At 44.2% G+C, this 12,967-nt stretch overlaps 1 protein-coding gene across 1 annotated transcript in view; it reads right to left on the minus strand.

Annotated features, from left to right (window-relative positions):
• Positions 1 to 1,487: 1,487 nt before the first annotated feature.
• The window catches only part of LOC125622500 (cytosolic phospholipase A2 gamma-like), a 29,889-nt gene continuing 18,409 nt past the window's right edge, over positions 1,488 to 12,967 (minus strand). Inside the window, exons 11-16 of the mRNA XM_075119007.1 lie at positions 12,675 to 12,800; positions 10,774 to 10,791; positions 9,922 to 10,005; positions 7,223 to 7,380; positions 6,021 to 6,189; positions 1,488 to 1,654 (exon numbers count right to left, since the gene is read on the minus strand). Coding sequence (XP_074975108.1) covers positions 1,488 to 1,654; positions 6,021 to 6,189; positions 7,223 to 7,380; positions 9,922 to 10,005; positions 10,774 to 10,791; positions 12,675 to 12,800 — 722 coding nt within the window. The remainder of the gene's footprint in view (positions 1,655 to 6,020; positions 6,190 to 7,222; positions 7,381 to 9,921; positions 10,006 to 10,773; positions 10,792 to 12,674; positions 12,801 to 12,967) is intronic.

Raw genomic sequence — 12,967 nt, forward strand, 5'->3', positions numbered from 1 at the left:
GTGTGAAAAATCGGGACACGGTTTTTGGTGGGGTGGGGGAATAGTTGAGTATATTAGACAAAGCCCCTAATATCGGAATGGTCCCAAGAATATTGGGATGTCTGGTCAACCGAGAGTGGTGCCATGTGAGCACTGACAAACCAACATGTATGTATGTGTCTTATAAATTCTATCTATCTATCTATCTATCTATCTATCCCCATATACCCCATATACCCCATCTATTTATCTTAACCTATTATGTATTAATCTGTCCATCACCACAAGCTATTGTATATTCATCTATCTAGTTATGTCAACCCTCTCATCACAAGCTATTGTATGTATTGTATGTATTGTAGATAAATCTAGCTAGCTAGCTCGATCATCATTATCTACCGTCTATCTACTTATGTGTCTAATAATCATCACATACTATCTATCTAGGCATCTAGGACCATTTTACCAAATTCATTATTCCATGGCCAGAGCTACATTCACAAAAGGACTTGGCTCCTAGTGGCCATATTACATACCAGAAGCCCAGCATCAGGCCCCACTGGGAGTCACCAAACCCCCACTCAGCTGTCGCTGAATCCTGTAGATGCCTTATCTCAGTCAACACCCATGTTTTGGCAGTAAGAGTTCCCTTGGTGCCTCTGGACATGCACACGGCTGCCCTGCTCTAGGTATACAGATGCCTAAGCCCCACAGCAATGCACGAACTGCGGGAAGACAGGTGTTCCTCCACATAGCTCACCTGTGGGGCCTACCACTGTGGGCTGTAGAGCTGGGGGACTAGATCCCGGGTCTGTGATCTCAGAGGGGAGTGCTGCAGCCATCAGGCTTCTCACCCTTGCTCTCTCTCTCTCTCTCAAAGCCGCCATAACAATTACACTTTCCCACTGCCCAGTGACGAGAGCCCTCTCCTCAGAGATAGCAGATGCCTCTTCAAATCCCTTCTCCCCCTGAGGCAGCCAGGGAACTTGACCTGAGGTCTCCTCCATCCCAAGTGAGTACGCTGACTACTGGGCTAACAGTTCTGAGGGAAGCCATCTTCCTCCTTCTCGCACCATGGCTCAGGCTCCACAGGTAAGGTAGGAAGAGGAACGCCTGTCTTTCCCGAGTAGGGAATCACTCTGGGTCTTAGGGCCCTGGACACTGAGATGGCGGCTGCAGTGCACATGCCCTGAGGCAGAAACATAGACACCCAGGGAAATTTCACTAAAACAACTTTGGTGCTGAGGGAGTTTAGGCACTACAGGGTTCTCTGGCAGCTGAGCAAGAATTTTGTGACCCCAGGAGTGCCTAAATCTGTGACTCAGGCACCTACAGGGGCAGTTAGGTACTTAAATCGCTTTGTGAATCTAACACTGGGAAACTAACTCCTCCCTGCTGCACTTAGGTTCTAAGTGGTCACAGTGAACAGCCTCTTGGGAAATATGCAAGTCAGAGCCAGGCACAGATTTTCTGTCCTTCATTATCAGGAGCCAAACAGAGATGTGGTTTTAAAACTCCTTGGTGGAGGAGGACACAATCTGCCGGATCTCATTCAAAATCTTCTCCTTGTTGTTGGACACATTCATCTTTGCTCTTTTGAGGAGTTCTTTGACATCATCCTCTGAGTAATGTCTAGTAAAGGTGGTAAACTTGTCTCTGAAGTCCTTTATTTTACCTAGGAAAAAAACAGGTGGGTAATGTCAAATAGAGGGAAACAGTGGTACTGCTTTTACACTTTTACTGCTCCCAGGAGCATAGAATCCAGGTACCTAAAGAGGAAGGGGAACACCATGGCCAACTTCTGAGGTTTTCTTAGAATCACAGAAATGTGGGGCTGAAAGGGACCTTGAAACATCACTAAGTCCAATTTCCTGTGCTGAGGCAGGACCAAGTGAACCTAGAACATCCGTGACATATGTTTATCCAAGCTGTTCCTAAAATCTTCAGATGAGGATTCCACTACGTCCCATGGAAGTCTATTCCAGAGTGAAACTACCCTGAGAGTTAGGAAGTTTTTCTTAGTTTTTTTCCCCCAACAAAAAATAACATGTGACCAGATGACTAGCAACATAAACAATAAAGGGGAAGGGATGAAGATCTGAATAAGTAAAGAACATTTCACAGATTTTCTGACCAATTTAATGAATTCAAATCAGCAAGGCCTGATGCTATTTACCGACGGTACTGAAGGAATTAGCTGAAGAAATCTTGGAGTCACTGGCAATAATAATTATGAACTCATGGATGACAGGAGAGGTCCTGGAAGACTGGAGAAGAGCTCATCTTTAAAAGGGGGGGAAAGGGGAGCCAGGGAACTTGGGAACCTACTAGAACAATGTTTAAAACATTAAATTTGCAAATACCTGGAGAACAAAGAGGTGATCATTAGCAGCCTGCATGGATTGGCATAGAACAAATCATGCTAAACCAGCTTGATTTCCTTCTTTGACAGGGTAACTGATTTGGTTGATAGGGCGAATGAAGTGGACATAATATAGCTGGACATCAGCAAGGATTTTGACACAATCCCACATGACATTCTGATAAGTAAGCTGGAGAAATGCGGACTTGGTAGAACTACCATTAAACAGATATATAATTGGTTAAACAACCTCAAACAAAGAGTAACTATTAATGGAATGATGTCAGATTGGAGGAGGTCTCAGGTGGGGTTCCACAGGGATCTGTGCTGTGTTCAGTCTTGTTTAACATCTTTATTAATGACCTGGATGTAGGAATAGAGAATATACTTATCAAGTTTGCAGATGACACAAAGCTAGAGTGGTTGCCAACACTTTGGAGGATAGAGCTAAAATTCAAAGGGATCTTGATAACTTGGAGCATTGGGCTATAGACAACAAAATGAAATTCAACAAAGACAAATGTAAATTTCTGCACTGAGAGAAGAAAAACCAAATGCACAAATACAGAATAGGGGGTAACTGGCCTGGCAGCAGCGCTGCTGAGAAGGATCTGAAAGTTGTGGTGGATCACAACCTCAATATGAGTCAGCAATGCGATGCTGTTGCAAAGAAAGCAAATGCAATTTTAGGCTGTGTTAACAAAGACATGGTATGGAAGTCACGAGAGGTGATACAGGTGATACAGGGCAACTGTAGTCAGTGCTGGTTAGACCTGAGCTCGAGTACTGTGTCTAATTTTGGTCACTAACGTATGGAAAGGATATACAGAAGTTGGAAAGGCTCCAGAGGTGAGTGACAAAGATGTTCAAAGGGATGAAATGCTAGCCCTATGAGCAAAGGCTGAAGGAACTGGGTATGTTCAGTTTGGAAAAGAGAAGATTAAGTGGGGCATGATAGCTGTCTTCAAATACTTAAAAGACTGCCATAAAAAAGACCGAGAAAGTTTTTCTCTCGTGCCATAGAGGGCAGGATAAGAGGCAATGGGTTCAAACTACAGCAGAGCAGATTTAGATTAAATCTCTGGAAAAAAAATCCAAACTGTAAAAATGGTAGGACAATGGAACAAACTGCTTAGGGAGGTCGTGGAATCTCCTTTACTGGAGGTTTTCAAAAGGAGGCTGGGTAGCCATCTGTCTGGGATGGTTTAGACAGAACAAATCCTGCATCTTGGCTGAGGGTTAGACTAGATGACCCTTGCGGTCCCTTCTAACCTTATCGTTCTATGAATCTAATAGTGAACCTAAATCTCCCATGCTCCATATTAAGCCTATGACTTTTTGTCCTATTTTCAATGGACATTGAGAATCATTGATCTCATCCGCTTTATAAAGCCCTTAACATACTTAAGAGGGAGGGATAGCTCAGTGATTTGAGCATTAGTCTGTTAAACCCAGGGTTGTGAGTTCAATCATTGAGGGGACCATTTAGCGATCTGGGGCAAAAATTCAGGATTGGTCCTGCTTTGAGCAGGGGGTTGGACTAGATGACCTCCTGAGGTCCCTTCCAATCCTGGTATTCTATGAGTCTATATTTGAAGATTGTTACCAGGATTAGGTGAGGATCACAGCTGTTATTTATATTTTCAAAAGTAAGTTTCCAGTCCTTAGGTTTCAGAGTAAAACCTGCAAATGTGACACTGATGCACTTTAAAGGCTTAGAAACCAGCAAACAAATACAAATAACCAAATGCTTATTGTTTTAACAATGTCATGATTTTAAGCCCATCTCATGCTTTTAAGGGAGCTTATCTAGCTAGATAGCTAGATAGCTAGGGTGTATGGGGATAGCCTATCTAGCTATCTATATACACTGATGTGATGGACTGTGTAGCTCAGACAGGCCCTGAAAGGGTTAATGTGTGCCAATTATGTTCCCTGGCTACACCTGGAGGGAGAACCAGACTTAGCTGAAGGTGAGTCCCAGCTGGGGAGGGAGCTGGGTGGGCTCCATGAAGGCAGGAGTTTCAGAGAAGGAGGAGGCTGCAAGGAGGACCTCTCTCTGGGTTAGGGAGTGGAGAGACATGGAAGAGAGTTGGCTTCGGGGATGGTCTCCTGAGTATCGAAATCTGGCAAGAAGCAGTGAGAGAAAGCATCCATTGGAACAGAGCAGGCTGCAGTACTAAGCCCTGATAAAAGGGCAGGAACTGGAGAACCAGGGAAAGAGCTCTGGGAATTGCTCAGCAGAGGAACAAAGCAGCAGGGATGGATGAGAGGCCAAGCCTGAGGAGAGTAGTAATTGGCTTGAGTTTATCCTTTTAGCTCGGGATTTGTGTTAGGGGGTTCCAGGGGAGAGCCCTGGCCCTGAAAGAAGGCTGAACCTACAGAGGTTGTGGAGGGAGAAGGCCTGTAAAAGGAGTGGACCTTCACTGTTGTTTATAGGGCCCCTGGACTGGAACCCGGTGGAGTGCGAGGGCCAGGGTTCCCTTACCAGCTACAGGAGAAAGTGGCATGAAGTCCTTAAGAAGGGGACAAGGATGACTGGAAGCCATGGGGCAAGGTGGTACAACATCCCTAGGACCTAGAGTTGGTGCCAGAGACCTGCTATAAGGATACTGGACTTTTATTTGTGGGAAACTGGTACACCAGAATGGGTGGATTTACATTGTGATCTGGCCTGAGGGCTGAGTCCTGGGAAAAGGCGGTCCACCAGAGAACAGCGGAACTCAGGGGCTGGGTTACGGAGAGTCATGGCGCCTAATTTTAGACCCCTGGAAAATCACTGGGATTCACAAAGGCTGAGTTAGGTGCCCAGGCTCCCTGTGCAATGAAAGAAGAGAGACAGGCTCCTGGGAAAGTGATCCACAAACACCAGTATGCTAGGCTGGGAACCACCTACGCTAGCCCGTGGGAGATGCCCAGGAGAGGGATGTGTGCTAACCGCTGAGGGAGTTCAGCACCCAAGTCCAGGCTAGAGGGAGGTGCCTGTCTCTGCTTGGGGTTCTCATCTGTGATGACAGACACTCTATAGCCTGGTGGTTACAGCACTTACACGGGCTGTGGGGGGCCCGGCCTCCATTCCCCCTGTTCCGCTGACTCTCCAATTCTTTATCCAAAGTAGAACAGATACAATAGGAGATACTGAGGGAGTCCCACATCAGCATATCCCCTTGCCCAGTGGTTTTGGCCTTTGCCTAAGAGACGGCACATCCCTCTTCAAATCCCTTCTCCTCCCTCAGGCTGAGGGGGAACTTGACCTGCCCCCCCATCCCAGGTGAGTGCCATAACCTCTGGGCTAAAAGTTATGAGGGAGGGCCTCCCTCCCTGCATTTGTCTGAGCGCACGTGTGGGGCCTGATCCTGCAGGCCATGCCTCAGCATGACTGCCACAGCCAAGTGAGGCAGAGAAACACCTCTCTTCATGTATCTGGAAGCCTAGGATGGGGCAGCAGTGGACATGCCCAGAGACGGAAACTCAGGCACCGAGAGAACTTTTCTGAAAATCATAGGCCCTGAGCAAGTGTAGATTCCTATAGAGTCTGGTGGCAGCTGAGCAAGGGTTTTGTGATTCCCAGTGAGGCCTGGTTCTAACATTTAGGTGGCTAAACTGGCAATGAGGCACCGAAGTCTGTTTGCGAATCTAGCCCATAGAGTTTTAGAAGAGTGGTGCACAATTAAGTTACCTGGACAATTTATGGTGTTGAAGAGTGGGAAGTGCATGACAGTGGGAACATCCTTTCCTCTGAAGATGTAGCAATCGGAGGGGTGATCTGGGTCCTTAATCTCTTCTGGATCTATCTCGGGAAATGGGATGTGATTTGTCTTACAATAAATGGCAGTTTTCTTGATGGTCTGGGAAAGAGGGAAAAGTAATTTTAAAAGAAATAAATAAAAAATGACCATCCCATTAATAAAATGTGATGTCACTAATATGGCCAGGCTAGAGAGTTAAAAATATCCCTCACCTACAGTATACAAACATTCCAAGGAGCCTCTAAAGAACTGACTAATCGAGGGCCTCCATGGAAACCAGACATGATCCTGTTGCCTTATCTGTGTAGCAGGAATCTTTGCATAACAATGCATATACTGTGGCTGAGGTTTTCAAAAGCTCCTAAGGGATGTGGATGCCCATAAAAATTAATCCCTTAGGTCCCTTAACCTCAGCCCAACGTAATAAACAGAAATCAAAACCCAGACTTTCAGCTCCAAAAGCACAAGTTTGATTTTTGTTTTGTCTTTTACAAATTCATCTATAGAAAAACTTGTCTTTGATGTAAACAAAGTAGCAAAGCGTTACAGTAGCTGCGGCCACTAGAGGGAGACAATATCACCTATGGAGCCCTGGTGATATGGGAGGCTGAGGTTAGCGAGTTTGCAGAGTTCTAACTGACTTACTGGAACTTAGTTCACATTTCTACTGACCCCGTCTTCTCCTGCTAGAGCGCTCTTGGCTCTGTACGTGCTAACAGAAATGAAAAGTGGTCAAACCTAATGACTGTCATTTAGCCTGTCAGATAGGACTGTGATACACACACGGGCACATCTGTGGAGTAAGCAGCTGCCATTTTTACACAGAGTAAAACTGAATTTCAAGTTTTCCTCTTCTTCCATGACATCCACAGGGAAAGAGAGGTCACGACTGGCCACGTGCCCACACCCCAATCCCAAGCGACCTTGCAGGGAATAAGGTAAATATTCCCAGTGGATCCTATACATCCACACATCTCAAATTGTGATCCCCACAGCACCTTCAGGGAATCCAAATTACTGCTGCTAACAACCGTGTAACCTCACTGGGTCATGGGCCAAGTCCTGGGTATTTCTGCAGTGCTTGATCCTGACGGGGGCGTTGGGAGATATCACAATGAATAACAGAAGTTACCTCGAAAGGATCCCTGGCGCTGAAGTCGAAGGAGAGGATCAGTTGCACTTTCCTCTGTGGGCGCAGAACGAGGGGGTAGGCAGAATTTATGGCAATGCCGGCATCAATCAAGTAGATTAATTTGTCGTTGGTCAAACCAGTGGATTGGGCATCATGACCTGCGAAAGTGCACCCAAGTATTGTTTTAGGCTGTGATTTTTCCAGCGGGTCACAATGAGTGAGGAGCCCAAATCCCCCTGAATTCCATGTGCATTTTCAAAGGTGCCTCAACTGGCAGATAAACTCCTAGTGGGATTTCCTAAGGCACCTAAAGCAAGTTAAGCACTGTCAGGAGAAGGGAGATGCAGCTAGCCTAATTATGTGCTAGCTTAACCCCCCACAGTCTAACGAGCACAGCTGGGCCCCAGCTGAGCTGCCTGATTAGCCCAAACACCCAACTGGCTGTGGGGTGGGGCTGTGGGGAGCTGCAAACTTGCTCTTATGACCAGTGACAGGGCTCTGGCTGCTCAAAGAATTCACCCATGGCTGGGAGAGCTCCTGCTCCTGCCCTGTGCCCAGCCTTGGACCCACCTTGTCTTGCGCCAATAACCGTCTCTGATTCCTGGCCTCTGACTCTGCCTTTGACCCTCGGCAGCGGCCACTGGCCTTTGACTCTGGTACCTACCCTCGGCTCCAATTCCTGGCTACTGATGCCTGCTGTCATCACTCAGCATGACTCCTGCTCTAACCAGTAGGCACGACAACCCCCATTCTGGTCACTGACAGGCACCTAATTCCATTTGAAACTAGTGGGAGTTAGATGCCTACCCTGCTTCGGTGCTTCTGCAGTCACCACAAGGGGCCAGACTTGCAAAGGTGGGTTGGTGCCTAAAGATAGAGAGAGAGGCCCAGTGGGTATTCAAAGTGCCCAGGGCCCAGATTGATAAAGGTATTTAGGCACTTCTGACCTCAGTGCCTAACAGATTTAGGAGTCCAATCTCAATGTTTAGGAGAGAAAATCTCATTGGCAGTCCGTAATCCTAAATCAGTTTTGTGTTGCAATGCTGACCACATCAACGCATAAATACCTTTGACAATCTGGGCCTAGATGTCTCAATCCTATTAACCACAGATGTCTATCGGTATCTTTAGACACTAAAACCTTGCCCTGAGCCTCCTTGAAAAACCTCAGCTCTAATTTTGAGAAATTAGCATCTAAACCAGCTCAGTGACACATGGGCATGATCTATAAACACATATTTGAGCCAGCATTTGGTAAGTCTCCGTTTTACGAGAATCCCGGCTGTGTTATAAAGAAGTCCTGACTCAGGGCAAATTCTGAATCATATTAATACCGAGAACATTTACTGTTTGCTTTGACACTAGCTCACAACAGAGTGGGGCAAACACAGCAACAACGCACTGACAATCATCTGTCCAAACAAAAGCCCCACAGTGCCTTCGGGTTTCATGTGGGTTTCCCTTTTATTTACTTTCCATGAACACTCAAAAAGGCAATTGGAGCTGGTCAAAAAAATGAAGAATATCTGCTTCTCCCCCCTCACACCCCAAAAAGCATTGGAATTTCAAAATTGTTTCATTCCACAGGGATGGAAGCTGACTCATTTTCTGTTTTTCATGAACAACAGAGATTTTAATCCAATAATTTCCCCGAAAAAACTGAGTTTTTTCTGTGAAAAAGTTGATTTTAGAAAATGGCCATTTTCCACTCAGAATGAAAATATCACTTGATAAATGTTGACCAGCTGTAAAGAATACCTCTTGCCTTAATGATGATTGGGGATGCCTTGCAATCTGAGTCTCATAAAACCTTGTAAAATACATTGCCACACCAGCTCTCAAACAGTGGTGAGTGGATAATGCAAAACAAACCAAAACAAATATTCAGAAAAGTTTGTTGGAACAAAAAGCAGAAATTCCATTTTTACTGCTGCTTTTATTCTCTCTTGTGCACAAGAATTTTCATAGGTTTGTGATAATTCTCATAGTCCTCAACATCCTCCCTCTGGGGTCTTGAGAAAGTCATTTCTCATTTTTGCACCTCAGATCTCCATCAGTTACATGCGAATAACAGTTCTCTGCCTTGCAGGAAATTCTCAGCTGTCACCAGGCACTCAGGTAATATGGCAATGTGGAGGCCAATAAACAGGTTACTAGATACAGAATTTGTGATAAATTTCATGACACTATCTTTAAAGCTTTGTGGGCTATAAGACAGCTGTCCCCTCCCCCCCCCCCCGCCCCAATCCCTTCCCCACTGCTGCCCCTTCCCCACCCCCACCCTCTGCTGTCCCTAGTGCCCATTATACAGTATAGTCGCCCCTTCAAGCTGGGAATGGGCGACAGGGGATGGATCACTTGATGATTACCTGTTCTGCTCATTACCTCTGAAGCACCTGGCATTGGCCATTTTCAGAAGACAAGATACTGGGCTAGATCTGTCTGACCCAGTGTGGCCATTCTTATGTTCTCACCCCCTGCTGCCCCCTGCGACCCATTACACAGCATAGCTACTTTTTTCCTGTCTCTCACCCTCTGCTGCCTTCTTTTGCCCATTATACAATGTGGCTGCCTTTTTCCCATTGCTTTCTGTTTAAGCTATTCTCTGTCAAAACAGAACCTTGAAAAACAGGGAAATTCATACTGCAGAGGTAGAAACAAAAGTGGAAAGTGCAATTCAAATGGATTTTGCTTACTACTTTTGTACAGAAAGTTGTTGGTGCACCCCCATATCCAGTAGAGGAGACAGGTTATGGTTTTCCTTAACAATTGGCATGAACATCCTATTAGGCAAAAAAAAAAATCAGAATAAAAATCAAAGCTGAAAATAAGTACAAAGAAATAGCTAGAAGTCTATAGACTGAATTCCTTTTTTCTTCTCGGTTGCTAGTAGGTGTGAGTAGGGGCAGAGACAGGTATTTGTTGATCCACAGGCACTCAGGTAGCATAGTGCCCCTTGCAGAGCAATTGCAATAAACACAGAGGTTATTCTGCTTCGGGGCTACTGGACTCAGCCTGTCTGATTGTTTAGCTCCCAGACTGACTGACAGACACTGCGCCGGCAGGATGCAGGGACTCCTACTTGTGCAGCCCCCTCTGACAATGGATGTTTCTTTGCATTTTCACAGGCATAACTGAGGACCAGTTTTGGTGTGACAGGACTTGGAATGGGGATGGGGTTTGAGGAGAGAGTGGTGGGTCAGGAGTGAAAGGGCAGGCCAGAAGACTGCATGAGATCAGGGGGAACCCACAACTCCAGGGTCTTTATACAGAGAAATTTGAAATGTTGGGGTTTGTTCTAAATCAAGAACAAAATGGATTAACTGATGGAAAATATTCTCTTTTAGAAATAACTTTTACTTTGGTTTTACCAGACCTAGAACACCTGACATTGTGCTTCTTACTATGCTTGTAAAAAAATTAAATAAATAAAAAAATTGTACTGTCAACAATCCTGTTGCTCGTTAATAAAAAATTAGTAACTAAATTTACTTTCTCCAAAGGTAAGTTTAGCCTTTGTTTACTCAACGACATCTAAGGCTGCTAGATACTTAACTGCCACACACCTTCTATATGGTATTACTTCAGGATAAGTTCTAAATGGCCTTGTGTTCTCTTAAATTACAGCAAAGTCCCTCAGGGCCAGATTTAAAAAAAATATTTAAGCACCTAGTGGGATTTTGAAATCAGTGGAGGTTAGGTGCCTAGATGCTTTCAAAAATCCCATTCCAGGTTTAAATCTTTTACCCATATGGCCTGAAACTTACAAGCATTCTTATTCAGCATCTCTGTATCTTTTGTGGGATTCCTTATTTCTTAACTATTATTAGTCTTGGAAGGATTAGATTTTGATCAGTAAATGTCAATTTCATAGGACACTCACATGGGAAAAATAATTCCCGTCTATATGATCTATGATAACAGAAATTTACCGAGAGGCAAAGCATGAAAAATGCTGCTTGAGAACTCATCTGAGTTTGATTTAACTATATTTACTTTATATATTTTGACAAGTGATGTTGACAATTTGTATTTTAATGGTTATAAAGCTTGAACTTTTTGAATGTCAGTGTTAGGAGACACATTCCCATAGACTTTCAATAGGATTTTGGTGGCAAAAGGACCCTAGGGCCTTACATAAGAACATATGAATGGCCAGGGGGAATGAACAGAACAGGTCAATTTATTGACTGATCTATCCCCTGTCGTCCAGTCCCAGCTTCTATTAGTCAGAGCTTTAGGGACACCCAGATCATTGGACTGTATTCCTGACCATCTTGGCTAATAGCCATTGATGGACCTAGCCTCCATGAACTGTTCTAATTCTTTTTTTAACCCGATTACACTTTTGGCCTTTACAACCCTGGCAATGAGTTCCACAGATTGACTGTGCATTGTCTGAAGAAATATTTCCTTGTGTTGGTTTTAAACTTATTGCCAATTAATTTCATTGGTTCATGTGCTATGTGAAATGGTAAATAACACTTCCCTATTCATATTCTCCCACACAATTTATGATTTTAATAGATCTCTGTCATATCTCCCCTCAGTCGTCTCTTTTTCAAGAGAAACAGTCCCTTTCTTTTTAATCTTTCTTCATACAGAAGCTGTTCCATCCCCCTAATTATTTCTGTTGCCCTTTTCTGACCCTTTTCCAATTCTAATATACCTTTTCTGAGATGGGGAAACCAGAGCTGCACGCAGTATTGAAGATGTGGGCGTACCATGGATTTATATAGAGGCAATATGATATTTTCTGTCTTATTATCTATCCCTTTCCTAATGATTCCCAACATTCTGTTAGCTTTTTTGACTGCAGCTGCACATTGAGTGGATGTTTTCTGTCAACTATCCACAATGACTCCAAGATCTGTTTCTTGAGTGGTAACAGCTAATTTAGACCAGATCATATAGAGTTGGGATAATGTTTTCCAATGTGCATTACTTTGCATTTATCAACATTGAATTTCATCTGTAATTTTCTTGCCCTGTCACTCGGTTTTATAAGGTCCCTTTGTAACTCTTCCCAGTCTGATTTGGACTTAACTATCTTGAGTAGTTTTGTATCATCTGCAAGTTTTCCTTTCTCCAGATCATTTATGAATATGTTGAACAGCCCTGGTCCCAGCACAGATCCCTGGGGCACCGCACTATTTACCTCTCTCCATTGTGAAAAGTGACCATTTATTCCTAGTCTTTGATTCCTAACCTTTAACCAGATACTGGTTATCATAACTTTTTGTTTTTCCCTCTTAATATGAGGGGGGAAATAGAAGAAAGAGATGACACACTTGATGAATTATGGAGGGAAATAGTTAAATGACAAATTTTCTTCCTTTTAGGGCACATCTGGTTCTTTGCTCCCACATCTGGGGCAATAATTTGGAAAGTCAATGGGCGCGATGGCTTTGAAAAATCCTGTCTAACTGAGAAAAGTTTCTATAAAATTTGCCTCCAAGTTCCTTTTCAAAAATCCAGATGAGTTCAGCGAACACCACCATTCTTTCTTCGCAGCTCTTCAAATCCCTGGTCTCACTCACTTCACAGCACTTCAGGTAGGAATTGTTGCAGTTCTCCTCTGCATAAATAATGGACAAAATGAGGTTAGATTTGGGACAACAATGGAAGGCTCATTAGATATGTTTAGGGTTTCAGGGACGTTCAATGGGGGCTAAGGCAGTTTTGGTGCCCAGGTCCATTGAAAAGCAATAGTATTTGGGGTCCTAATTCCCTCAGGCCCTTTTG

Source organism: Caretta caretta, chromosome 13 (genome assembly GCF_965140235.1).
Source record: "Caretta caretta isolate rCarCar2 chromosome 13, rCarCar1.hap1, whole genome shotgun sequence".
In the NCBI taxonomy this organism is placed as follows: domain Eukaryota; kingdom Metazoa; phylum Chordata; order Testudines; family Cheloniidae; genus Caretta; species Caretta caretta.